The 26136-nt window shown below is 38.2% G+C and overlaps 1 protein-coding gene across 1 annotated transcript; it reads right to left on the bottom strand.

Moving 5' to 3' along the window:
* Positions 1 to 20435: 20435 nt before the first annotated feature.
* Positions 20436 to 21687, bottom strand: LOC100669171 (olfactory receptor 2AK2-like). The gene has a single exon (XM_010602657.3). The coding sequence runs from the start codon at positions 21646 to 21648 to the stop codon at positions 20704 to 20706; it is 945 nt and encodes a 314-aa protein (XP_010600959.2). The 5' UTR covers positions 21649 to 21687; the 3' UTR covers positions 20436 to 20703.
* Positions 21688 to 26136: the final 4449 nt, after the last annotated feature.

The following is a 26136-nucleotide window of genomic DNA, read 5'->3' on the forward strand; positions in this document are numbered from 1 at the left end:
GAATACTACCCAACTCATTCTATGAAGCCACCATCTCCCTGATACCAAAACCAAGTAAAGACATTACAAAAAAAGAAAATTATAGACCTATGTCCCTCATGAACATTGATGCAAAAATCCTCAACAAAATTCTAGCCAATAGAATCCAACAACACATCAAAAAAATAATTCACCCTGATCAAGTGGGATTTATACCAGGTATGCAAGGCTGGTTTAATATCAGAAAAACCATTAATGTAATCCATCACATAAATAAAACAAAAGTCAAAAACCACATGATCTTATCAATTGATGCAGAAAAGGCATTTGACAAAGTCCAACACCCATTTATGATAAAAACTCTTACCAAAATAGGAATTGAAGGAAAATTCCTCAACATAATAAAGGGCATCTATGCAAAGCCAACAGCCAATATCACTCTAAATGGAGAGAACCTGAAAGCATTTCCCTTGAGAACGGGAACCAGACAAGGATGCCCTTTATCACCGCTCTTATTCAACATCATGTTGGAAGTCTTAGCCAGGGCAATTAGGCTAGACAAAGAAATAAAGGGTATCCGGATTGGCAAGGAAGAAGTAAAGTTATCACTATTTGCAGATGACATGATTATATACACAGAAAACCCTAAGGAATCCTCCAGAAAACTACTGAAACTAATAGAAGAGTTTGGCAGAGTCTCAGGTTATAAAATAAACATACAAAAATCACTTGGATTCCTCTACATCAACAAAAAGAACACCGAAGAGGAAATCACCAAATCAATACCATTCACAGTAGCCCCCAAGAAGATAAGATACTTAGGAATAAATCTTACCAAGGATGTAAAAGACCTATACAAAGAAAACTACAAAGCTCTACTACAAGAAATTCAAAAGGACATACTTAAGTGGAAAACATACCCTGCTCATGGATAGGAAGACTTAACATAGTAAAAATGTCTATTCTACCAAAAGCCATCTATACATTTAACGCACTTCCGATCCAAATTCCAATGTCATATTTTAAGGGGATAGAGAAACAAATCACCAATTTCATATGGAAGGGAAAGAAGCCCCAGATAAGCAAAGCACTACTGAAAAAGAAGAAGAAAGTGGGAGGCCTCACCTTACCTGACTTCAGAACCTATTATACACCAAAGTAGTCCAAAACAGCCTGGTACTGGTACAACAACGGACACATAGACCAATGGAACAGAATTGAAAACCCAGACATAGATCCATCCACGTATGAGCAGCTGATATTTGACAAAGGACCAGTGTCAATTAACTGGGGAAAAGATAGCCTTTTTAACAAATGGTGCTGGCATAACTGGATATCCATTTGCAAAAAAATGAAACAGGACCCATACCTCACACCATGCACAAAAACTAACTCCAAGTGGATCAAAGACCTAAACATAAAGACTAAAACGATAAAGATCATGGAAGAAAAAATTGGGACAACCCTAGGAGCCCTAATACAAGGTATAAACAGAATACAAAACATTACCAAAAATGATGAAGAGAAACCAGATAACTGGGAGCTCCTAAAAATCAAACATCTATGCTCATCTAAAGACTTCACCAAAAGAGTAAAAAGACCACCTACAGACTGGGAAAGAATTTTCAGCTATGACATCTCGGACCAGCGCCTGATCTCTAAAATCTACATGATTCTGTCAAAACTAAACCACAAAAAGACAAACAACCCAATCAAGAAGTGGGCAAAGGATATGAACACACATTTCACTAAAGAAGATATTCAGGCAGCCAACAGATACAAGAGAAAATGCTCTCGATCATTAGCCATTAGAGAAATGCAAAGTAAAACTACGATGAGATTTCATCTCACACCAGCAAGGCTGGCATTAATCCAAAAAACACAAAATAATAGGTGTTGGAGAGGCTGCGGAGAGATTGGAACTCTTATACACTGCTGGTGGGAATGTAAAATGGTACAACCACTTTGGAAATCTATCTGGCGTTATCTTAAACAGTTAGAAATAGAACTACCATACAACCCAGAAATCCCACTCCTCGGAATATACCCTAGAGATACAAGAGCCTTCATACAAACAGATTCATGCACACCCATGTTTATTGCAGCTCTGTTTACAATAGCAAAAAGTTGGAAGCAACCAAGGTGTCCATCAACGGATGAATGGGTAAATAAATTGTGGTATATTCACACAATGGAATACTATGCATCGATAAAGAACAGTGACGAATCTGTGAAACATTTCATAACATGGAGGAACCTGGAAGGCATTATGCTGAGCGAAATTAGTCAGAGGCAAAAGGACAAATATTGTATAAGACCACTATTATAAGATCTTGAGAAATAGTAAACCTGAGAAGAACACATACTTTTGTGGTTACGAGGGGGGGAGGGAGGGAGGGTGGGAGAGGGTTTTTTATTGATTAATCAGTAAATAAGAACTGCTTTAGGTGAACGGAAAGACAACACTCAATACATGGAAGGTCAGCTCAATTGGACTGGACCAAAAGCAAAGAAGTTTCCGGGATAAAATGAATGCTTCAAAGCTCAGCGGAGCAAGCGCGGGGGTCTGGGGAACATGGTTTGCGGGGACTTCTAAGTCAATTGGCAAAATAACTCTATTATGAAATCATTCTGCATCCCACTTTGAAATGTGGCGTCTGGGGTCTTAAATGCTAACAAGCGGCCATCTAAGATGGATCAATTGGTCTCAACCCACCTGGAGCAAAGGAAAATGAAGAACACCAAGGCCACACGACAACTAAGAGCCCAAGAGACAGAAAGGGCCACATGAACCAGAGACCTACATCATCCTGAGACCAGAAGAACTAGTTGGTGCCCGGCCACAATCGATGACTGCCCTGACAGGGAGCACAGCAGAGGACCCAGGAGATCAGTGGGATGCAGACCCCAAATTCTCATAAAAAGACCAAACTTGGTGGTCTGACTGAGACTGGAGGAATCCCGGCGGCCATGCTCCCCAGACCTTCAGTTGACACAGGACAGGAACCATCCCCGAAGACAACTCATCAGAAATGAAAGGGACTGGTCAGCGGGTGGGAGAGGGACGCTGATGAAGAGTGAGCTAATTATATCAGGTGGACACTTGAGATTGTGTTGGCAACTCTTGTCTGGAGGGGGGATGGGAGGATAGAGAGAGAGGGAAGCAGGCAAAATTGTCAAGAAAGGAGAGACTGAAAGGGCTGACTCAAGAGGGGGAGAGCAAGTGGGAGTAGGGAGTGAGATGTATGTAAACTTATATGTGACAGACTGATTGGATTTGTAAACGTTCACTTAAAGCTTAATAAAAGTTATTTAAAAAAATGGGCAAAAGATATGAATAGACACTTCACTATAAGAAATGTTCACGATTATTAGCCATTAAAGAAATGCAGATCAAAACTACAATGAGATTTCATCTCGTTCCACCAAGGCTGGCGTTAATCCAAAAAACACAAAATAGTAAATGTTGGAGAGGCTGTGGAGAGATTGCAACACTTATACACTGCTGGTGGGAATGTAAAATGGTACAAGCACTTTGGAAATCAATTTGGGTCTTCCTTAAAAATCTAGAAATACAACTACCATAGGATCCAGCAATCCCACTCCTTGGAATATATCCTAGAGAAATAAGAGCCTTTACACAAACAGATATATGCACACCCATGTTTATGCAGCACTGTTTACAATAGCAAAAAGCTGGAAGCAACCGAGATGCCCATCAACAGATGAATGGATAAATAAATTATGGTATATTCACACAATGGAATACTATGCAACGTTAAAGAACAGCAAGGAATCTGTGAAACATTTCATAACATGGAGGAACCTGGAAGGCATTATGCTGAGTGAAATTAGTCGGTTGCAAAAGGACAAATATTGTATAAGACCACTATTATAAGAACTTGAGAAATAGTTAACTGAGAAGAAAACATTCTTTTGTCATTACAGGAGGGAGGGAGGGAGGGCGGGAGAGGGGTTTAGATAGTAGATAAGAACTATTTTAGGTGAAGGGAAAGATAGCACACAATACAAGGGAGGTCAGCACAGTTGGACTAAACCAAAAGCAAAGAAGCTTCCTGAATAAACTGAATGCTTCGAAGGCCAGCGTAGCAGGGGCAGGGGTCTGGGGACCATGGTTTCAGGGGACATCTAAGTCAGTTGGCACAATAAAATCTATTAAGAAAACATTCTGCATCCCACTTCAAAGAGTGGCATCTGGGGTCTTAAACGCTAGCAAGCAGCCATGTAAGATGCATCAATTGGTCTCGACCCACCTGGATCAAAGGAGAATGAAGAAGACCAAGGACACAAGGTGATTACGAGCCCAAGAGACAGAGAGGGCTACATGAACCAGTGACTACATCATCCTGAGACCAGAAGAACTAGATGGTGCTCGGCTACAACTCATGACTGCCCTGACAGGGAGCACAACTAGAGAACCCCTGAGGGAGCAGGAGAGCAGTGGGATGCAGACCCCAAATTCTCATAGAAAGACTAGACTTAATGGTCTGACTGAGATTAGAAGGACCCTGGTGGTCATGGCCCCCAGACCTTCTGTTGGCCCAGGACAGGAACCTTTCCTGAAACCAACTCTTCAGACATGGATTGGACTGGAAAATAGGTTGGAGAGGGACGCTGGTGAGGAGCGTGATTCTTGGATCTGGTGGACACTTGAGACTATGTTGGCATCTCCTGCCTGGAGGGGAGATGAAAGGGTGGAGGGGGTTAGAAGCTGGTGAAATGGACATGAAAAGAGAGAGTGGAGGGAGAGAGGGGACTGTCTCATTAGGGGGATAGCAATTGGGAGTATATAAGTTTTTTTTGTGAGAGACCTATTTGATTTGTAAACTTTCACTTAGAGCACAATAAAAATTATTTAAAAAATATTTATTGAGAAATTACTGAGTGAGCTACATCGTTCCTAACAGTCTATTTGCATGATTTCATCGAAGCAGATTCATGAAGATGTTATTTTTAGCTCCCACTGACTTTTGATGAAACTGGATCTTAGTAAAGTTAAGTTACAAGGTTAAAAACTTAATAAGATTAGACTAGGAGAATGGTCTGGTGGTCTACTTCCAATAATTAGCCAATGTAAAACTTATGGATCACAACAGAACATTGTCTGACTCGCTTCCTTTGGATAAACCATTAGGAGGGATCAATCTAATGCAGGACCTCATGCTTGGGGAAATACCGGGCCAGAGAGGGTAAGGGAGACCTTTGTTGAGGCAGACTGGCACAATAGCCACTATAGTCATTGCAAAATTGTACTTGTTTAATTAATAATTTTAATACTTTTTTTTACTGCAGTAGAGATATTTTTAATTTTATTGAAGTTTGTAAATAGATACAGTTAAACAAAAAGTCATAGTACAGTGAGATGAATTAACTCAAAGGGAAGAGACCTGAGTACAAATACCCTAGAAGAAGAAACAGAATATTTTTTGACATCTGGGAGCTGACCTGGCACTATCAATTAGGTTTTTGTATTGCCAGGAGCTGGCCTTGATGTCTGCCTGTTGAACAGACATGGTTTTACAAAATATCAATACGGAAGACAGGAAAAAGATTCTCCAAAGGTGTCCTTGTCTCAATCCCTGGAATCTGTGAATATGTTAAGTTACATGGCAAAGGAGAATTAAGATTGTACATGGAATTAAAATTGTTAATCAGCTGACCTTAAGAAAGAGTATCCTAAATTATCCAGGTGGTTTCATTGTAATCCCAAGGGCCTTAAAAGTGGGAGAGGGAAGAGGAAGAGAGAATCAGAGATAGCAGTGTGAGAAGGACTCAGCTCAAAATTGTTGGCTTTGAAAAAAGAGGAAGTGGATTGTCATGGATTGAATTGTGTTCCCCAAAAATGTCTGTCAGCTTAGCTGGGCCATGAGTCCCAGTATTGTGTGATTGTCCATCATTTTATGTGATTTCCCTGTGTTGTAAATCCTATCACTATGATGAAATGAGATGGATTAGTGGCAGATATACTGATGAGATATACAAGTTTGGATAGTGTCTTAAGCCAATCTCTTTGAGATATAAAAGAGAGAAATGAGCAGAGAGATAGGGGGGCCTTATACCACCAAGAAAGCAGTGCTGGGAGCAGAGGGTGTCCTTTGCACCTGAGGTTCCTGTGCTGAGATGCTCCCAGACCAAGGGAAGACTGATGCATCACAAGGACCTTCCTTCAGAACTAACAGAGAGCAAAAACCTTCCCCTGGAGCTGGCACCCTTAATTTGGACTTCTAGCCTACTGGACTGTGAGAGAATAAGCTTCTCTTTGTCGAAGCCATCCACTTGTGGTATTTCTGTTATAGCAGACTGGAAGACCAAGACATGGATCATGAGTGAAGGAATGTGGTTAGCCTCTAAAAGGTGGAAAGGCATGGAAACAGCTCTCTTACAGAGCCTCCAGAGGAAAGAGAACCTTATGAACACCTAGATTTTAGCCCAGTGAGAACAATCTCAGAATTCTTACTTTCAGAACTCTAAGACAATAAATTTTGTTAAATGAGTGGTAATTTGATACAGCAGAAATAGGAAACCAAGAGGTGTGGCCAAGACGGTGGGATAGTCAGACTCTTCCTGTTGTCCCTCTTACAACAAAGACCTGAAAAAACAAGTGAATTGATTATATATAACAATCTAGAAGCCCTGATCATAAGAGACAAAGCTGAAGAGTTGGATTGAGTGGCAGGGAGAAGGAGGGATAATTCAAAAACAGCAAAGAAGTGCCAGTTGTTAGGTTGCCAGTGCCCTGCTGACTAGGTCATCCTGTGCCTGCAGGCTGAGGTGAGCAGTAGTGTTTGGGATGCACCTCACCATATCGGGTGAAGCTGGGCAGCAGCGAGTCTGCACACACCTCTGGAGCTAGGTGGAAGCAGCGCTGGACCTGCAAACGTTAAGTGCAAACATCTAACCTAGCACTGGGAGGCAAAATAAATTCTACTCCCAGAGTTTCACAGTGGAGAACTGGTTACTTCCCCTCACCCACACCCCACCCTGCTCTGCTCTGAAACCAGTCCGGCAGTATTCAACAACTGTCACTCTCCCTAAGCCAGGAACTCGGGGTGAGTCAGGAGGCCCTGCCCCTTCACTGAGCCACTGGCATAAGGGGCCCGCACACTTGCAGAATCCTTTACTCCTGCCTAGACCTGTGTGCACTGGGTCAGTGGGTTTAGACCTGTGTGGGCTGATTCAACACCACATGCCATCATTATCATAACAGCAGGGCATACACCTGAAGCCCATTTTCAACTTCAGCAGCCAAGGGGGAGCTGCAGACTTATGACATTTGACATGGCCCTGCCTCTTAAGCATAGAACCTCAGCCACCTACCCCAGAGGCCTGAGGGCTGGTGGTAACATTCACTTCATCTAAACCAAAAAAAAAAAAAAAACCAAACCCAGTGCCGTCGAGTTGATTCCGACTCATAGTGACCCTATAGGACAGAGTAGAACTGCCCCATAAAGTTTCCAAGGAGCGCCTGGTGGATTCGAAATGCCGACCCTTTGGTTAGCAGCTGTAGCACTTAACCATTACACCACCAGGGTTTCCTCACTCCGTCTAGCCACTCGTGTAATAGGGGTCTGAGAATAAACGGTGTCTCCCATTCCCTACAGTCAAAAGGACTGTGTGCCCAAGGACCAGCTGCAATACCCCTCACTACATGCTCTAGGGAAAAAGGAACACACCCTCACCAAGGCATCCAGGGGCAGCCACCAGTCCCCTGCCTTGTTCCACACATACCCCCTACAGCAGCCGGATACCTGTTCCTGCTTCAAACACCAATATGCAGCCCTGACAGTCTGGGACTGTAGGTGAGAGTCTGCGCCACACATTTGGTGACTGAAAACCTGGACACCTGTGCCACACCAGAACATATGGAGAGGAAGTTAAAGGCAATATTAAGAAATAAAATGTTGGTTTAAATTTAGAAAAATAAAGGTAAATTTTAAGGTAACCACAAAGGATGCTAACAAACCTACCCATCAAAATAAGAAAAACATGAGGACTTAGCAAAAACAAAATAAACAATAATGAAAAAATATGAAAAGAGAATACATAAGAAAAACCACTCAACAGCACAGAAAATTAAGTGGAACAAAGAAACTGCTAGCACTACAAAAAAAACAAGCAACAACAACAACAAAATGACAGCACTAAACTCGTACCAATCAATAATTACACTGAAAGTAAATGGACTAAATGCGCTAATAAAGAGATGAACAGTGGCAAAATTGATTAAAAAAACGCAATCTGTCTATATGCTGCCTATAACAGACACGACTTAGACTCAAAGACACAAACAAACTAAAACTAAAATGATGGAAAAAATATCAAGTAAACAACCACAAAAAAAGAGCAGGAGAGACAATATTAATCTCTGACAAAACATATTTAAAGCAAAATTCACCACAAAGGATAAGAAAGGACACAGCTTAACCTCTAAAGGGTCAATACACCAGGAGGACATAACTATAATAAATACATAAGCACCTAATGAGACGGCTCCAAACCACACAAAACAAACCCTAATAGTATTGGAAAGAGAAATAGATAATCCATCATAATAGTAGACTTCAACACACCACTTTCAATGAAGAACAGAACATGTAGAAAGAAAATAAAGATACAGAAGATCATAGACATATACAGAAATCTATCCAGCAGCAGCCAAGTATACATTCTTTTCCAACTCACATGGAACATCCTTCAGAATAAACTGCATATGGGGCTGCAAAGCAAACCTTAACAGAATTCAAAACACTGAAATTTTACATGGCATCTTTTCTGATTATAATGACATAAAATTAGAAATCAATAACAGAAACAGCAAGGAAAAAAAATCAAATGCATGGAAACAGAACACCACCTTGCTTAAAAACTACTGGATTATAGAAGAAATCAAGGATGGAAAAAATAGATTCATAGAATTAAATGAGAATGAAAACATGTCTCACCAGAACCTTTGGGAAACAGCAAAAGCAGTGCTTAGAGGTCAGTTTATAACAATAAATGCACACATTCAAAAAGAAGAAAGTGCCAAAATCAAAACATTACCCCTACAACTTGAACAAATAGAGAGAAACAAAAGAAGCCCTCAGGCACTAGAAGAAAGGAAATAATAAAGGTTAGAGCAGAAATGAATGAGATAGAGAATAGGAAAACAATTGAAAGAGTAGACAATACGAAAAGATGGTTCTTTGAAAAGATCAACAGAATCAATAAACCATTGGTCAAATTGACAAAAGAAAAAACAGGAGAGGAAGCAAATAACCTAAATAAGACATGAAATGGGTGATATCACAACAGACCCAATGGAAATGAAAAGGATCATAACAGAATACTATGAAAAATTGTACTCTAACAAATTTGAAAATCTAGCAGAAATGGTCAAATTTCTAGGAACACACTACTTACCTAAACTAACACAAATTGAGGTAGAAAAATTAAATAAACCCACAACAAAAGAAGAGATTGAAGAGATAATTAAAAAAATAAAAACCACCAACAACAAAAAAGCCCTGGCCCAGACAGCTTCACTGGAGAATTCTACCAAACTTTCAGGAAAGAGTTAACACCATTACTACCAAAGGCATTTCAGGCATAGAAAAGGATGGAATACTCGCAAACTCATTCTATGAAGCCAGCATAACCAAGATAGAAAAGTCAGGTAAAGATCCACAAAAAAAGAAAATTACAGACCAATATCCCTCACCAATATAGACCCAAAAATCCTCAACAAAATTCTAGCCAATAGAATTCAACAACATATCAAAAAATAATTCACCCTGACCACAAGGGATTCATACCAGGTACGCAGGGATGGTTCAACATTAGAAAAACAATCAATGTAATCCATCACATAAATAAAACAAAAGACAAGAACCACATGATCTTATCAATTGATGCAGAAAAGGTATTTTAAAAAGTCCAAAACCCATTCTTGATAAAAACTCTCAGCGAAATAGGAATAGAATGAAAATTCCTGGACATGATAAAGGCCATTTATGCAAAGCCAACAACCAACATCATCCTAAACGAAGAGTCTTAAAGCATTCCCCTTCAGAAGGGGAACCAGACATGGATTCCCTTTATCACCACTCATATTCAACATTGTACTGGAGGCCCTAGCCAGATCAATAAGGCAAGAAAAAGAAATAAAGTGCATCCAAATTGGTAAGGAAGAAGTAAAAGTATCCCTATTTGCAGATGATATGGTCTTATACATGGAAAACCCCCAAAAATCCACAAGAAAACTACTACAACTAATAGAAGATTTTGCAAAATATCAGGATATAAGATAAACATACATAAGTCAGTCAGATTCCTCTGCACCAAAAGAGAGAACTTCCAAGAGGAAATCACCAAATCAATACCATTATAATAGCCCCCAAGAAGATAAAGTATTTAGGAATAAATTTAAACAAAGATGTAAAAAACCTACATAAAGAAAACTGCAAGACACTATTGCAAGAAATCAAAAGAGACCTACATAAGTGGAAAAACATACCATGCTGATAGACAGGAAGACTCAACACTATGAAAATGTCAATTCTTCCCAAAGTGATCTACAGATATAATGCAATCTCAATCCAAATTCCAATGACAACTTTTAGCATGTTGGAGAAACAAATCACAAACTTCATATGGAAAAGGAAGAAGCCCCAAATAAGTAAAGAATTACTGAAGAAGAAGAACAAAGTGGGAGGCCTCACACTACCTGATGTTAGAACCTATTATACCACCATGATAGTCAAAACAGCCTGGTACTGGTACAACAGACACATAGACCAATATAACAAAATTGAGAACCCAGACGTAAATCTATCCACCTAAGAGCAGCTGAAACCCTGGTGGTGTAGTGGTTAATTGCTACGGCTGCTAACCAAAAGGTTGGCAGTTTGAATCCACCAGGTGCTCCTTGGAAACTCTACAGGGCAGTTCTACTCTGTCCTATAGGGTCGCTATGAGTCGGAATCGACTCGACAGCAGTGGGTTTCGTTTATGAGCAGCTGATAGTTGACAAAGGCCCAAAGTCCATCAAATGGGGGAAAAGACAGCCTCTTTAACACGTGGTGCTGGCATAACTGGATATCTGTCTGCAAAAAAAAGAAACAGGACCCATACCTCACATCATGCACAAAAACTAACTCAAAATGATCAAAGACCTAAATATAAAACCTAAAATGATAAAGATCACAGAAGAAAAAATAGGGACAATGCTAGGAGGCCTAATACATGACATAAACGGAACCATAACTAGCAATGCAGAAACATCAGAAGAGAAACTAGATAACTGGGATCTGCTAAAAATCAGTTCTGCTCATCGAAAGGCTTCACCAAAAGAGTAAAAACAGAACCTACAGATCGGGAAGAAATTTTTAGCTATGACATATCTGGTAAGGGTCTAATCATTAAAATCCACAAAATACAGCAACACCTCAACAACAAAAAGACAAATAAAAAAATTAAAAATGGGCAAAACATATGAACAGACACTGCACCAAAAAAGATATTCGGGTGGCTAATGTACACACGAGGAAATGCTCATGATCATTAGCCACCAGAGAAATACAAATTAAAACTACAAAGAGATGCCTTATCACCCCAATAACACTGGCACTAATCCAAAAAATGGAAACCCTAGTGGTGTAGTGGTTAAATGCTGTTAACCAAAAGGTCGGCAGTTGGAATCCACCAGGCGCTCCTTGGAAACTCCACAAGGCAGTTCTACTCTGTCCTATAGGGTCTCTATGAGTCAGAAATGACTCGATGGTGATGGGTTTGGTTAATCCATAAAACACAAAATAAAAATGTTGGAGAGGTTGTGGAGAGATTGGACTCTCATGCACTGCTGGTGAGAATGTAAAATGATACAATCACTTTGGAAAACAATCTGGTGCTTCCTTAAAAAGCTAGAAGTAGAAATACCATAAGATCCAGCAATCCCACTCATAGGAATATACCCAAGAGAAGAAAGAGCAGTCGCAGGAATAGACATATGCATACCATGTCCATTGGAGCACTATTCACAACAGCAAAAAGATGTAAACAACCTAAATGCTCATCAACAGACGAATGGGAAACAAATTATGGTACAGACACACAGTGCAGCCTACTGACGGAGCCCAGTTCTACTCCGACACCCAACGGGTCACTGTGAGTTGCGTTTGATTCTACTGCAACTGGTGGTGGTTTTTGTTTTATATGAAGATAAGCTGTAAAAAAAAATTTTTTTTTTTCTTTTTTATGTTGTTGTTGATGTCTTGCGCTGAATGTTGTTGTTGAGAGCAGTTGCTATTTAGTTGGTTTCTACTCAAAGTAACCTAGTATATAAGAGAAAGAAATTTTCCCTGGTCCCGTGGCATCCTAATGATTGTTGGTATGTTTGAGTCCATTGCTGTGGTTATTGCGTCAATCCATCTTTTTGAGGGTTTCCTTTATTTTTGTGAGCTTCTACTTCACCTAACAGGACTTCTTTTCCTAGGGATCGGTCTTTCCAGATAATGTGTCCAAAGTAAGTAAGATGAAGTCTTGCCATCCTCATTCCTAAGGAACATTTCACTGTTTTATTGTAAGACTGATTTTTTTGTTCTTTTGTTAATCCATGGTACATTCAATATTCTTCACCAACACCACACTTCCACGCATCAGTACTTCTGCCTTCTTTTTTCATTGTCCAGTTTTCGCATTCACAGAGGTGAACAAAAAGACCACAGTGTTGAATAGAAGTAGGGAAAAGAGATACCCTTGCCGTGTTCCTGATTTTATGGCAAAATCTTTCAGTCTTTCACCATTGAGTATAATGTTAATTGTTGGTTTTTCACAACTGTCCTTTATCATTTTAAGGAAGTGTACTGAGGTGAAGGAAATTCAGAGCTATATGACAGTATTGCACAACAAGCTATTTAATGGGGCCAACACATTGAAAGTCACATGCAAGGGGGTGGTCCCTGTAGCAGGAGGTCTTCCAGAGACTAGAGTCACAGGTAGCATCAGAAGAAGAGAGCAAGAAAGCTCCCAGGGGTGAGAAGCGATATCCTCCTGCAGCCAGGTGATAAGTCTCTGGGTCAGAGAGCTCTAAAAGCAGCAGCATCTTAGGGTCTTTATAACTACAGGAATTTATCTTTTTTTTTTTTTAGGACTAGCAGAAGTTGAGTCCAGTTTTGCAGGGTATGTAAAACAGGCAGGTTCTAAGTGGCTAAAAATTTGGGCTATTTTTAAATCAGTTGGACATGTACAAGTTTGAGTTTCATGCCAGTTTTTTTTTTTTTTTTTTCTTTTTCCATATAATACACCTCAGCTTACTTGAAGAAGTAAACAACTTGGGGCTAATACACGGAGGCCATTTTTGACTCTCACACAATAGGAAGTTCCCTTTTATTCCTGATTTTTGAGTGTTTTTTGTTAAACGCTTTTTTTCTGCATCAGTTGATAGATCATCCCCCTCTCCCTACATTCTATTAATGTGTTGCATTACACTGATTGACTTTTATATGTTGAGCTACTACTCCTGCACTTGTGGGATAAAGCACACAGGGTTACGGCATATGGTTCTTTTAATATGCTGCTGGATTGGAGTTTTACCATTTTGTTGAGGATTTCCATAGATATTTCTATGCAATATTTTTTTCTGATGGCTTTGTCTGGCTAAATATCAGGATGCTGATAGCATCATGGATTGAGTTACAAATTATTCCTTCCTTTTAGTTTTTGGAAAAGTCTGAGAAGGATCGATGTTAATTTCTATTTGATGCCTTCTTTATAATTTCTTTGTCACTATTGATATTCTCTATTTGTTGAGACATTATTCTCCTGATTTCCTTTAGGTCTTTGACCACGTTTAACACAGTAGATTTAAACGATTTGCCTAGCAATTCTATGTCATTGGTTTTTCAGGGACTGCTTTCACCGATTTTTTTTTTCCTGTGAATTGGTTGTACTTCCCTGTATCTGGGCATGCCTAGTATTTTTACCAAACACTGAGCTTTGTGAATTTTTTTCTTTTTTTTTTTTTAATAACTTTTATTAAGCTTCAAGTGAACGTTTACAAATCCAATCAGTCTGTCACATATAAGTTTACATACATCTCACTCCCTACTCCCACTTGCTCTCCCCCTCTTGAGTCAGCCCTTTCAGTCTCTCCTTTCTTGACAATTTTGCCTGCTTCCCTCTCTCTCTATCCTCCCATCCCCCCTCCAGACAAGAGTTGCCAACACAATCTCAAGTGTCCACCTGATATAATTAGCTCACTCTTCATCAGCGTCCCTCTCCCACCCGCTGACCAGTCCCTTTCATTTCTGATGAGTTGTCTTCGGGGATGGTTCCTGTCCTGTGTCAACTGAAGGTCTGGGGAGCATGGCCGCCGGGATTCCTCCAGTCTCAGTCAGACCATTAAGTTTGGTCTTTTTATGAGAATTTGGGGTCTGTATCCCACTGATCTCCTGCTCCCTCAGGGGTCCTCTGCTGTGCTCCCTGTCAGGGCAGTCATCGATTGTGGCCAGGCACCAACTAGTTCTTCTGGTCTCAGGATGATGTAGGTCTCTGGTTCATGTGGCCCTTTCTGTCTCTTGGGCTCTTAGTTGTCATGTGGGCTTGGTGTTCTTCATTTTCCTTTGCTCCAGGTGGGTTGAGACCAATTGATCCATCTTAGATGGCCGCTTGTTAGCATTTAAGACCCCAGACGCCACATTTCAAAGTGGGATGCAGAATGATTTCATAATAGAATTATTTTGCCAATTGACTTAGAAGTCCCCACAAACCATGTTCCCCAGACCCCCGCGCTTGCTCCGCTGAGCTTTGAAGCATTCATTTTATCCCGGAAACTTCTTTGCTTTTGGTCCAGTCCAATTGAGCTGACCTTCCATGTATTGAGTGTTGTCTTTCCGTTCACCTAAAGCAGTTCTTATCTACTGATTAATCAATAAAAAACCCTCTCCCACCCTCCCTCCCTCCCCCCCTCGTAACCACAAAAGTATGTGTTCTTCTCAGGTTTACTATTTCTCAAGATCTTATAATAGTGGTCTTATACAATATTTGTCCTTTTGCCTCTGACTAGTTTCGCTCAGCATAATGCCTTCCAGATTCCTCCATGTTATGAAATGTTTCAGAGATTTGTCACTGTTCTTTATCGATGCGTAGTATTCCATTGTGTGAATATACCACAATTTATTTACCCATTCATCCATTGATGGACACCTTGGTTGCTTCCAACTTTTTGCTATTGTAAACAGAGCTGCAATAAACATGGGTGTGCGTATATCTGTTTGTATGAAGGCTCTTGTATCTCTAGGGTATATTCCGAGGAGTGGGATTTCTGGGTTGTATGGTAGTTCTATTTCTAACTGTTTAAGATAACGCCAGATAGATTTCCAGCTTTGTGAATTTTATAATGTGTTAACTCTGAAAAACAGATTCTCCAGCCTACCTAGTGCTTGCTGTTATTGTTGAGGGCTGCGGTCATCTGTTTAGTGACATTTCCAAACTATTTGTTTTTTTGTTTGTATGTATTTATTATTTTGCATAGACTGTATTCTTTGCCATGTGTGGTCACTGAGGTCTATCTTCAGTTATTTTAGTGGTCAACCAGTGACCTGATAAAGACCTTTTTTGGAGTCAAAAAGAGAAGAAAAAGAAAACTAAAAACCTTTCCTGGTCATTGAAGATTGACTCTGAATTAGGTACTCTTTCAATGCTTAGCCAGGCCACCTACAACTGGGCCTTAGTCTACACCTCCGTTTGTGCAGAGCCCAAAGATCTGCCAGAGGCTCAAACCTAGGGTCCTCTCAGGTCTTGTCTGAGCATGCATTCAACCTGGGTATGTGCATTGGATCTCTGATCCTTTAGTACATTCAGTATCTCTAAAACAGTTTATTTTCCCATGCATTAGCCTCGTCAGCCTCTTCTTTTCCAGGCTATCAGGTTTGTCTGCTTCTTTCCCTGTTCTCCATTCCTTACCTAAGCTGGTTATGGCATTATATGTCTTTAAAGCTTTTGACAGACAGATACCACCTGGTAGCCACTCATGTCTGAGAGGAGTAAAGCCAAGGCCTATCTCAGAGCAGGTATCTCTGGAACTACCAGATTGGTCAAAATCAACAACATCATTTTTAGAAAAAAGATCTGTCTTGTCCACACCCTGGCACCAGCAAGCCACACCAGGAATGTGGGCTGCTGTCTTCATGGCAGCTGCCAAGTGGAGAATGGGGGATAGTAGGTGAATAAACAAAAACGCCACAATTTTTCATCAAAATTCAACAGCATCTTTTCTCATGAAGCACTTAATGTTTATTCTGTCAGTTTTTTTTTCCACTTATTCATTGCTTCAGGGAAACCCTGGTGGCCTAGTGGTTAAGTGCTACGGCTGCTAACCAAAGGGTCGGCAGTTCGAAGCCTCCAGACACTCCTTGGAAACTCTATGGGGCAGTTCTACTCTGTTCTATAGGGTCGCTATGAGTGGGAGTCGACTCGACGGCATTGGGTTTGGTTTTGGTTTTTTTCATTGCTTCAGTGGAGGGAATGAATCCTGTACCTTCTTAACACACTGTTTTCTGTAACATCCCCTCTCCTGATGTTTTTAAGTGGCCTTTCTCTTATTTCAGAAACCCTGGTGGCGTAGTGGTTAAGTGCTATGGCTGTTAACCAAGAGGTCAGCAGTTCGAATCCACCAGACGCTCCTTGGAAACTCTATGGTGCAGTTCTACTCTGTCCTATAGGGTCGCTATGAGTTGGGATCGACTTGACGGGAGTGGGTTTGGTTTTCTGGTTTTCTCTTATTTCAGTATTTGCTTGGTTGCTGTAAATATTTTAAAACTTTCTAAATTTCTAAAAAAGTTGATTCTAACACTTTTTGCTTTGTTGTTGTTTCTGTGCAGGAACAGGCCCTCCACCGAAGCAATGAGGCTATCAACTTGGTCATTTTCACTGACATTATCCACACCTCATTTTTTAAAAATATACACGGATATACAATTGATCCAACAACTTTCACTGAAATGTGTATCCTTTTATCACTCCCCATACAAGCACCTGACATATGTGACTCATCATTGTACACATATGTGTGCATCTGGTTTATGTATTCTCTTCCATTGGTCTATGATTATATCAATATAGATTTTTGATATCACGTAGAATGATGCATCTCATTTAATTATTTTTAAAACTCCTGTTGAGCTATTACTGTTTTTTGCATCATTTTGTATAAATTCTATAGCCAACTTGTAAATTAAACACACACACATGCACACACTGATGGGATTCTAATGGGGATTATATTGAATTTATGTAATAATTGAAATGATTTATTTTTTCATTGTTCAGTATAATTCATGGATAATGCACTTAAATATAATGGTTTCATTACAAGTAAGTATGGGTAGCAGCTAGGGGGAGGCATGAGGAATCTTCTCAAGTGCTAATATGTTACTACTTTCATATAGGTTTGTTCAATTTGTCATAATCCATCTGATTAGTTGTGAATGTACTGTATATGGATTTCTTTATTCTATGTAACTTACACAAATCATCCTTCGAATTGCTATTTACTTAAAAAAGTTTGTTAGCTATAGCCATTGAAGTTTAAGCATTGTGTTTAGTCAGGTTTAGGCTCTATTGGAGCTCAAAAGAATGGAAATGGTCAAAAATACTACAAAAATTAATTACAATAATAAAAGATCAAGGATGTATAAAACTCTAAGGCCAAGATCAAGAAGCTGGGGGTGGAGATTACCTGAAACTTGAAGCTAGCAACTGGACATGCAACCATATACTTCAGCGACTGATGTGGTCTGCAGATGTGAACTTTCATGCAGTCTGTGTGAAAAATATTTAAATATGTTAAAATTCATTAAATTTGAATGTACATTTATTAAAATATGGATTTGTTATTTTCGTGTTTGGTAGTAAGTATAAATTAGAATTTCAAACTTTCTGTAAAACACAAATGGTTTACACACTTAAGTAATTTCACCACCAATTCCATTCATAGATATATACAAAATACAAACTCTTGTTTATGGGAAACAGAAGACAAATGCAACAATGTTTATAAGTGCATTGTATATAATAGTAGACAACTAGAAATAAAACAAGCATCTATCAGCCACAACACCAACAACAAAAAATAGATAAATGTGTAGTATAGTCTTAGAACAGAATGCCATTCAACAATAAAATAGAATGGGCTGTCATTTCATTCAACCTGGAGAGAGTAATGTCAACTGAAAAAACAATCAATTTCCAAAAAGATTATCTACAACTTAAGACCCCTTTATTAAGTTCTACAGCATCTAAAAATATTTTCTAATACCCTATGAATTCTATATTATAATTATAGCAAGAGAATTAAAAAACTAAAAATTCAGAATGATGGTGGAGGTATAGAAGGATATGAGCAGTCCCTGGATGGTGCGAACAGTTAACATAGTCACTGCTAACTGAAAGCTTGGTGGTTCGAGTCTACCCAGAGGCACCTCAGAAGAATGGATTGGTGATCTACATCAGAAAAATAAGCAGTTGAAAACCCTACCAAGAACAGTTCTACTCTGACACACATGGGGTCGCCATGAGTTGGAGGAGCACTAAAGATAAACAAATTTACTATTTTAGTTGTTGGGTTGGGTGGTGAACTTAGTATACATTATATTATAAACAAACTGACCGAAGTAAGGCACTCATAGACCAATAAACGCATTTTGTCTTGAACCAAAAATGAATGTTCCTAAAGGCCATTACATATAATTATTATTAAAATTATTGAAAAAGAATCCAAAAAATCTTGTCAGTGAATCTCTAAAATACTTCACAGAAATATACGCTTTCTTCCAATACCATTGTTCATGCACTGATGGAACACTGGTTGTATTTTGCTCTCATGGTTTATATCCCACTTTATATTTAACACCAAGTAGTTTAGCAACCCACTGCATTATTTATTACCAACACTCAGACTCTAAGACGTTTTCATATATTACTGATTGGAAAATAAATGATTAAATCCAATTTGGATAACGCTAATAGAGCTAAACATGTGCCTAATTTATGACCAAGCAATTTCAATTTAGGTATATATACAAGAGAATTGAGTTCACGTGTTCTCAAAAAACACTTATACAGGAAGCTTTATGGTAGTTTTATTCATTATAGCCAAACATTTCTGACATCAGAATGGAAATAATTATTCTAAGCCATATGGTGGAATTCAGCTTTGTAATAAAAATGATGGAGACACTAAAAAATATGGTTAAACCTTTTAAATATGTTTAGGAAAAGAAACCAGACATCAAAGAGAACTTATTTTCTGATTTAAAAGTTTCTACTCAATGGTGATGAGAAATAAGAGCTTCTATTTAACGGTGATAGAAGCCAGAATAATGATTGTAATTATCGGCCCAAGGCATTAACATGAAAGTAGCATAAGAGATGATGAATAATGAAATACTTCACCTGTGGTTTCCCTCAAGCTGTAATGATGACAGTTCCATACTTCCAGTTGTTAATTTCAAGTTTTAGCCCAATTCTGAAAGCTTCTTATTTCATGGTATTTCACATCCCATGTGTCCACAAAACTCAAATGTCTGCTTTCTCCCAGTCTCCTGAATCTGGCCAGTTTTTGCTCCTCCACTAACATCACCTTGACAAAGGTAATATCTTGTCACAGCTGGACTACTGCAATGGTTTTCTCCTGCCCACATCAGTTCTCTACCACAACTCTGCAATGGTAGCCCATTGTTTTAGGTTCAAAGCCACAATCCTCACGTTGACCTAATTTACACTGTAAGACCCAGCCCCAAAACATATACCTATTTCCTGTGTCGCACCAATTTACTCCTTGATCTTTTGTGACTGTGCTGGGCATGTCCCCACCTCAGGGAGTTCTCACTTGTTCTTTGCTCTTCCCAGAACATTCATCCACAGATATCCACTTGTCTCTTGTCCTCGACTCCTTTTAGTTTTTGACAAATGTTGCATTCTTGGTTCTCCCGTCTCTGATTATTTGACTTAATATTGCAAATATCCTCTGTTTTCCTGATTCCAATTTTCCACTTAGTTCTTCTTCATGGTGATTAATACTTTTTGGTATACTCCGAAATTTACCCAAACCCAGTGCTGTCGAGTCGATTCCAACTCATATAAGGTCGCTTTACCCGTTAATTTTATATACTGTCTTTCTCCCCACGATGAAATGTAAACTTCATGAGAGCAGAGACTTATGTCAGTTTTTTCTTGTTTAATCCCATTTCACCAGTGCCTATAACAGTGTCACATACAGAGTTAAAGCATTAAAGCCCTTGTTCAATGAATGAATAAATAAATAAATAAGTGGATGTATGCATTTTGCTCTATATTGTAGTTTGGTCATCATATGTATTTTCCTGATATTATGTATTATATGGTAAATTATATTTCATGTGCATCTTATTTCAGAATATTAAAAAAGGTACCAAAAATTTGTTATGACACGGGAGCATTGTGTTGACAGGGATTAAATCTATTGCTTTAGAAGATAAAGTTGAAAATGGCAACCATTCTCTTGCTTTTACACCTCAAATCCACCCAGTTCCAATAACAAAGCTTTAGTTATTTCTGAAAAGTGGAGAAACCAAGGCATTGTTACATTTATTTATTTTGTAAACATTTCTTGGAGCTTACCTCTCTGTAGACAGTAGGCTAATCAAATCATGTTGTTCAGTTTCAAACTATAAAGGGTTCCTAAAGTCATATTTTCTGTACAAATATCCATTTTCCCAGCACTCTTCTCATGGCCCCCATGACCTCCTTATTCCTCAGACTGTAGATAAATGGGTTCGGAAGAGGTATAATGATACTGTAAAATACCGCGACCACTTTATCTTCCTCAGGGTAATGCAAGGAATGTGGCCTTGTATAGGTGGAGAGAGTAGTCCCATAGAATAGGCTTGCCACAATCAGATGAGAGGAACACGTGGAGATGGCTTTTGTCTGCCCTTTACCTGAGCTCATCTGGTACACCGCAACAAGCACCCGGGCATAGGAAGCCAGAATGGCCATGAATGGTAGTAGCAGAATGATAAGGCCACTAAAGAGGACAGTAAACTCATACTGGGAGGTGTCCTGACACACCAAAGGCATTAGAGATGGAACTTCACAGAAAAAGTGGTTAATGATCCGAGATGTACAGAATGGAAGTTGAAATACATGCAATGTATGTATTAAAGCATTGATAGAACTACTGGCCCATGCACATGTGACCAGGGACAAACAGATTGTCTTGCTCATGAGCACAGGATAATGTAAAGGGTGACAGATTGCGATGTATCTATCATAAGACATGAAACCAAGAAGAAGAGCCTCAGTTCCACCGAAAGTCAAAAACAGAAAGGTTTGAATCTCACAACCTAAAAAAGTAATGGTCTTACTATTTGACAGGAAGTTTGCTGCCATCTTGGGTACCGTGGTGGAGATGTACACCATGTCAATGAAGGAGAGCTGACTGAGGAGGAAGTACATGGGAGTGTGGAGCAGAGTGTCCAATTGGATGAGGTGGATCAGTATGATATTTCCCATCAAAGCCACTGAGAAGATGACAGTAATGGCAACAAAGTGTATCTTGTTCATTTGGCCATATTGGAAAAGGCCAAGAAGTATAAGCTCTGCTCCAAACGTTTGATTTTCTGTCTTCATGGCTTAAATCAAAACAAAGCAGACCATATCTGAAAATTCCATTAACTACACTGATTGACCTTTGAGAGAAAACAAAATGATTATTAAATGCAGTAGAATTCCCTTTAATCAGCTTAGGTGACTATGTCTCTCCCTGTTTTTATACAGGAAAACCTGGTAGTGTAGTAGTTAAGTGCTACACCTGCTAACCAAAAGGTCAGCAGTTTGAATCCACCAGGCACTCCTTGCAAACTCTATGGGGCAGTTCTTCTCTGTCCTATAGGGTACTACAGGTCAGAATCAATTCAACAGCAATGGGTTTGGTTTTGGGTTTTTATGCACTGAATCTGTGTGTATTGAGCAATGGGCATTTTGAAAAATAAAATAAAATAAAAATAACATTTCTTTAAAATTGATCACAGAATAAAAATATAATATGGGGATAAAACATTTAGATGATTTGCCAACATGAGTTATTACTCCCCTTGTAAATATCTTCATGATGATAGACTAGAGACATGTTCACGTGTTGTGAAAAAATCTTTCACTCAATTCCTTCATACATATAGTTTAGAATTGCACTGTTGGTTAAACTTGGTATAATATTCTTTAAAAAAAAGTCTTGACTCCATTTTTCAATTTTGAATTTGTATTTTTTTATACATTGTAATAAAAATCATATTAACATTTGTGGGTCAGGAATATTTTAGCTCTTCTAAATGAATTGGTGGTTATATAGATAATATCTGTAAGTGTAAATGGGAATTCATTGACAAAGCCCTCCAAAAAAAAAAAAGATCGATCAGTTGATCTATCTGTCTGTCTGCTGTCTGTCTATCTATCTGTCCGTCTGTCTGCCTATCTGTCTGTCTATCATCTATCTATCTGTCTGTCTATCATTAAAATACAAGTTAACAATTATTCATCTAAATTTAACTCAAGAAGCACGTCAAGAATGGCATTTTTAGTTTTACTTAGTCCTGTTATATTAATCGGGGAAACTTACATTTAAACTGCACTTGGAAGAAGTGGCAATTAGTAAAAGTTTATTACTTGCTCCTCAATCAGGATATGAAATCAAAAGACTACTGATGGCTTTTTTAAAATTCAAAAGTTTTGGATAATTCTTATTGCAGAACAGCGTTAAGAACTAGAAAATATTTTCAATTAAAAACTAGCCAACTTTAATATAAAACGCCTTGTTGTTGAGTTGATTCCGATTCACAGAGACCCTATAGGACAGAGTAGAATTGCCCCACAGGGTTTCCAAGGAGTGGCTGGTAGACTCGAACTGCCAACCCTTTGGTTAGCAGCAAAGCACAAAATTAACTGACAATAACAATTGTTGATTATACACATGCAAATACTAATACAATTCTGGCATATAAAATTCAATGACTCATCATCAGTTATATTTACCGTTAACTTGACTATACTTGGTCCAAGATGTAGTCACATGAGCAAACCCAAATGTAAGTCTTTGTTCAGTAAATGCCTGACCTCAGAAGCTGAAATGTGGATTAACCGGTTAGGACTTGCCTGCTGGGCTTAACCCAGTTCAAAATGTCCCATTAATCCCATCACCAAATCTGTTGAAAATGAAATTTCTACAAGATTAATCTAATTTGTATATGAGCTCATAAGCTATATTTGCTATTCATGAATTGGAAGCTATTGTCTGAAACTTCCTATTCATGAATTGCAAATAAAGCTTATAAATTCACATGCAAATTTACTCTAGTAGAAATTTTATTTTTTACATTATCTATAGTAAAAAAAAAAAAAATTTTTTTTATAGTCAGCCAAGTTCATATAAACTAAGGCATACTTTTTTTTTTGAACTAACAATATCATATTATGAATTTTCATTGTGTAAATAATTTGTAGAAGTATAATAAATGTATGTAATATGCTTTACAGAAGCAATTTAGAATGATGAGTACATGATAAAAACAGATAAGGGAACTAAAAAATATCAGCTTGGTAAGATAAAGTACATGTATTCAAAATCAGTTATGAAAACTAGACAGTTACACATTACATATAGAAATATATATGCATATGCATGTATGTATATATATTTCACTTGAAATAAAACAATTTACAAAATATTTTAATTCAACTGCAAAGATTCGCACCACGAATTTGTATTGCTTGAAATAGTTTACAGCCTTTCACCATTCCAATAATATTGTTGAATATGACTATGCCCTGAGCATAATACAAAGTGGCAAGGCAAAAATAAGAAAGAAACATTTTTTTCTACTCCAGTCCAGACTACAAGTGATGCCTCCAGGGCCATCCTGCCCAGTAGGGGTTGCACTGGACCTTGAAACCCTACCCTTTTCTCGCTTTACAAAGACACGTCTCTCACCTTGCTCTTTTGTGATTGCTGTCCTAAGAAAATTTAAAATCAATATATGGCCAAATTAATCTCAGATAACATACCTGGATATTCAATTTTTGCAGAGATCATCCAAATGTAATGTGGATAATCTAGCCAGCCCAGAAATCGCCCAAATCAAAGGAAATGGGCGTGCAAGAAAAATACTATTCACTCTACATAATTTATCAAATAAAACACATTCCTTTAAATAGTGTCCCTGAGATTAGTTGTATATTGAGCTTTTTGACACGAATTGTAGCAAAGTATTCAAGGTATTATAATATTTTAGGTTAAATTCAGAGTAATAAATGGCCTCAAAGAGCTATTTGAAATCTGAATGGTTGTTATGAACGAGACTGCTTTACCTATAGCAGGCCATGTTTTTAAAACTGAAAAATCAGCCACTGTGTTGAAAACCATATTCTTTTTCATTAGAAACCCACTGCCTTCGATTTGATTCCGACTCATAGCGACCCTATCGGACAGAGCAGAACTGCCCCATAGAGTTTCCAAGGAGCGCCTGGCAGATTTGAATTGCCGATCTCTTGGTTAGCAGCTGTAGCACTTAACCACTACGCCACCAGGGTTTCCAGTTAGACATATAGATTATTTTACATATATAAAAAATAGTTTAAAATTTTATTTTAATTGAGATATATCATCTTTCATATAGAGATCTGTTTCATTCTCCTAGAAGACTTTTTTTTTTTTTTTAAATAAATCATTAAACAGGGAGTTGGGAAATGGATCTGCAAAATTACATAGAAGATTTTCCTGTCACCCCACTTGGGCACAGCATTAGAGAGGCACAGCAAGTTTGTCTTTCAAAAAATTTTAAGTTAAATTATATTATTTGTTTGTCATATATATTAAAAAGTCACAGACAAAGCTGCATATATTAGGAAAATCGAGCTACTTGACACTTCTACAAGGTGGCAGAAAAATTAATTCACAAAGAAATCCAAAGCTGTGAAATCTCTAATTTGAAACACATTTTAGGAAGTGTTACCATTCTATGACCTTGCGGGATTGCTTTTTTTTTTTTTTTTTTGCCTCAGCAAATAAGTCTTCAACCATTTACCACGAAAAATTTAGTGGAAAAAAGAATCAAATGTTCAAACTCATTTTCTCGTCCTTATATAAGACTTTAAACCTCTCGGTGGACACAGGCTGGCTGCCTGATCAGGGTGGAATTCTTATTGTGTTTCTCAGAGACCTTCTGGGAAAACTAGACCTCTAGTCCGTGATTAAGCACATTGTACAAATTACAAGTGATATTTTATTAGTCCTGGTGTCTGCAGTCCTGGGGGAGGGAGGGAAATGAACAAAGGGTCAAGTCTCAAAATATATTTGTTCAAGTGAAAAAAAAATCAAATAATTGATATTAGCTGATTGCTTTAAAAAGATTTTTTTTTAAGTTAACTATTTTACCTTTAAAATACGTATGTAGATCTTGACTCCATATAGTTAGTAATCAGCTAATACATAGTTTGATTTTTTTTCTATACAATATGCATGAAATACTGAGGAGTTATCTAATATAGGTGATATTATTAAATGTGCTAAATTTTGCAATAATTTTATTCCCAAAATAGGAATGTTGGCTTGGCCATGGAAGTAAGGGACTCTGATTTCTGAAAGTCCACAGATCAAATACAAATGCTGTGATCCCTAAGGGTTAAAGTGCCCACGTGTAGAGTAGAATTTAGATTTTGGCATGGTGCTCAATAGTGTTGTTCTATTTCGATGAGATGTACTTAATCTGGAAAAATCGAAGTGAGTTGAAATTTTAACCAGTCAATTCCCTTACCTGATTCTATGGGATGACATGAAATAGCTGCTGTGCTCAAGAATGGGAAAAGAAAAGTGCAATAACTTAAGAAGAAACTCGATGTGGGTTAGATTTTGGGAAGAAAATACACAGGTTTATTCTCTCATATACAGACAGGGATGTAAGTCACGTCGTATATCTTATCTTCATTTTTCTCCAATAATAATATATATATTATTTTATAATTCATAAATTATTATTTATAATAATTACTCCTTAATTTGAAATATTTTGTCTCATTACTCTCTAAATCACCTTCCCGAGAAAACTCCAGGGGCCAAACAATCACGGA

Source organism: Loxodonta africana, unplaced genomic scaffold (genome assembly GCF_030014295.1).
Source record: "Loxodonta africana isolate mLoxAfr1 unplaced genomic scaffold, mLoxAfr1.hap2 scaffold_55, whole genome shotgun sequence".
Classification (NCBI taxonomy): Eukaryota; Metazoa; Chordata; class Mammalia; order Proboscidea; family Elephantidae; genus Loxodonta; species Loxodonta africana.

Bases quoted from the DNA above. Each gene is read 5' to 3' on its own strand.
- LOC100669171 (XM_010602657.3), bottom strand. From the start codon at position 21,648: ATGAAGACAGAAAATCAAACGTTTGGAGCAGAGCTTATACTTCTTGGC.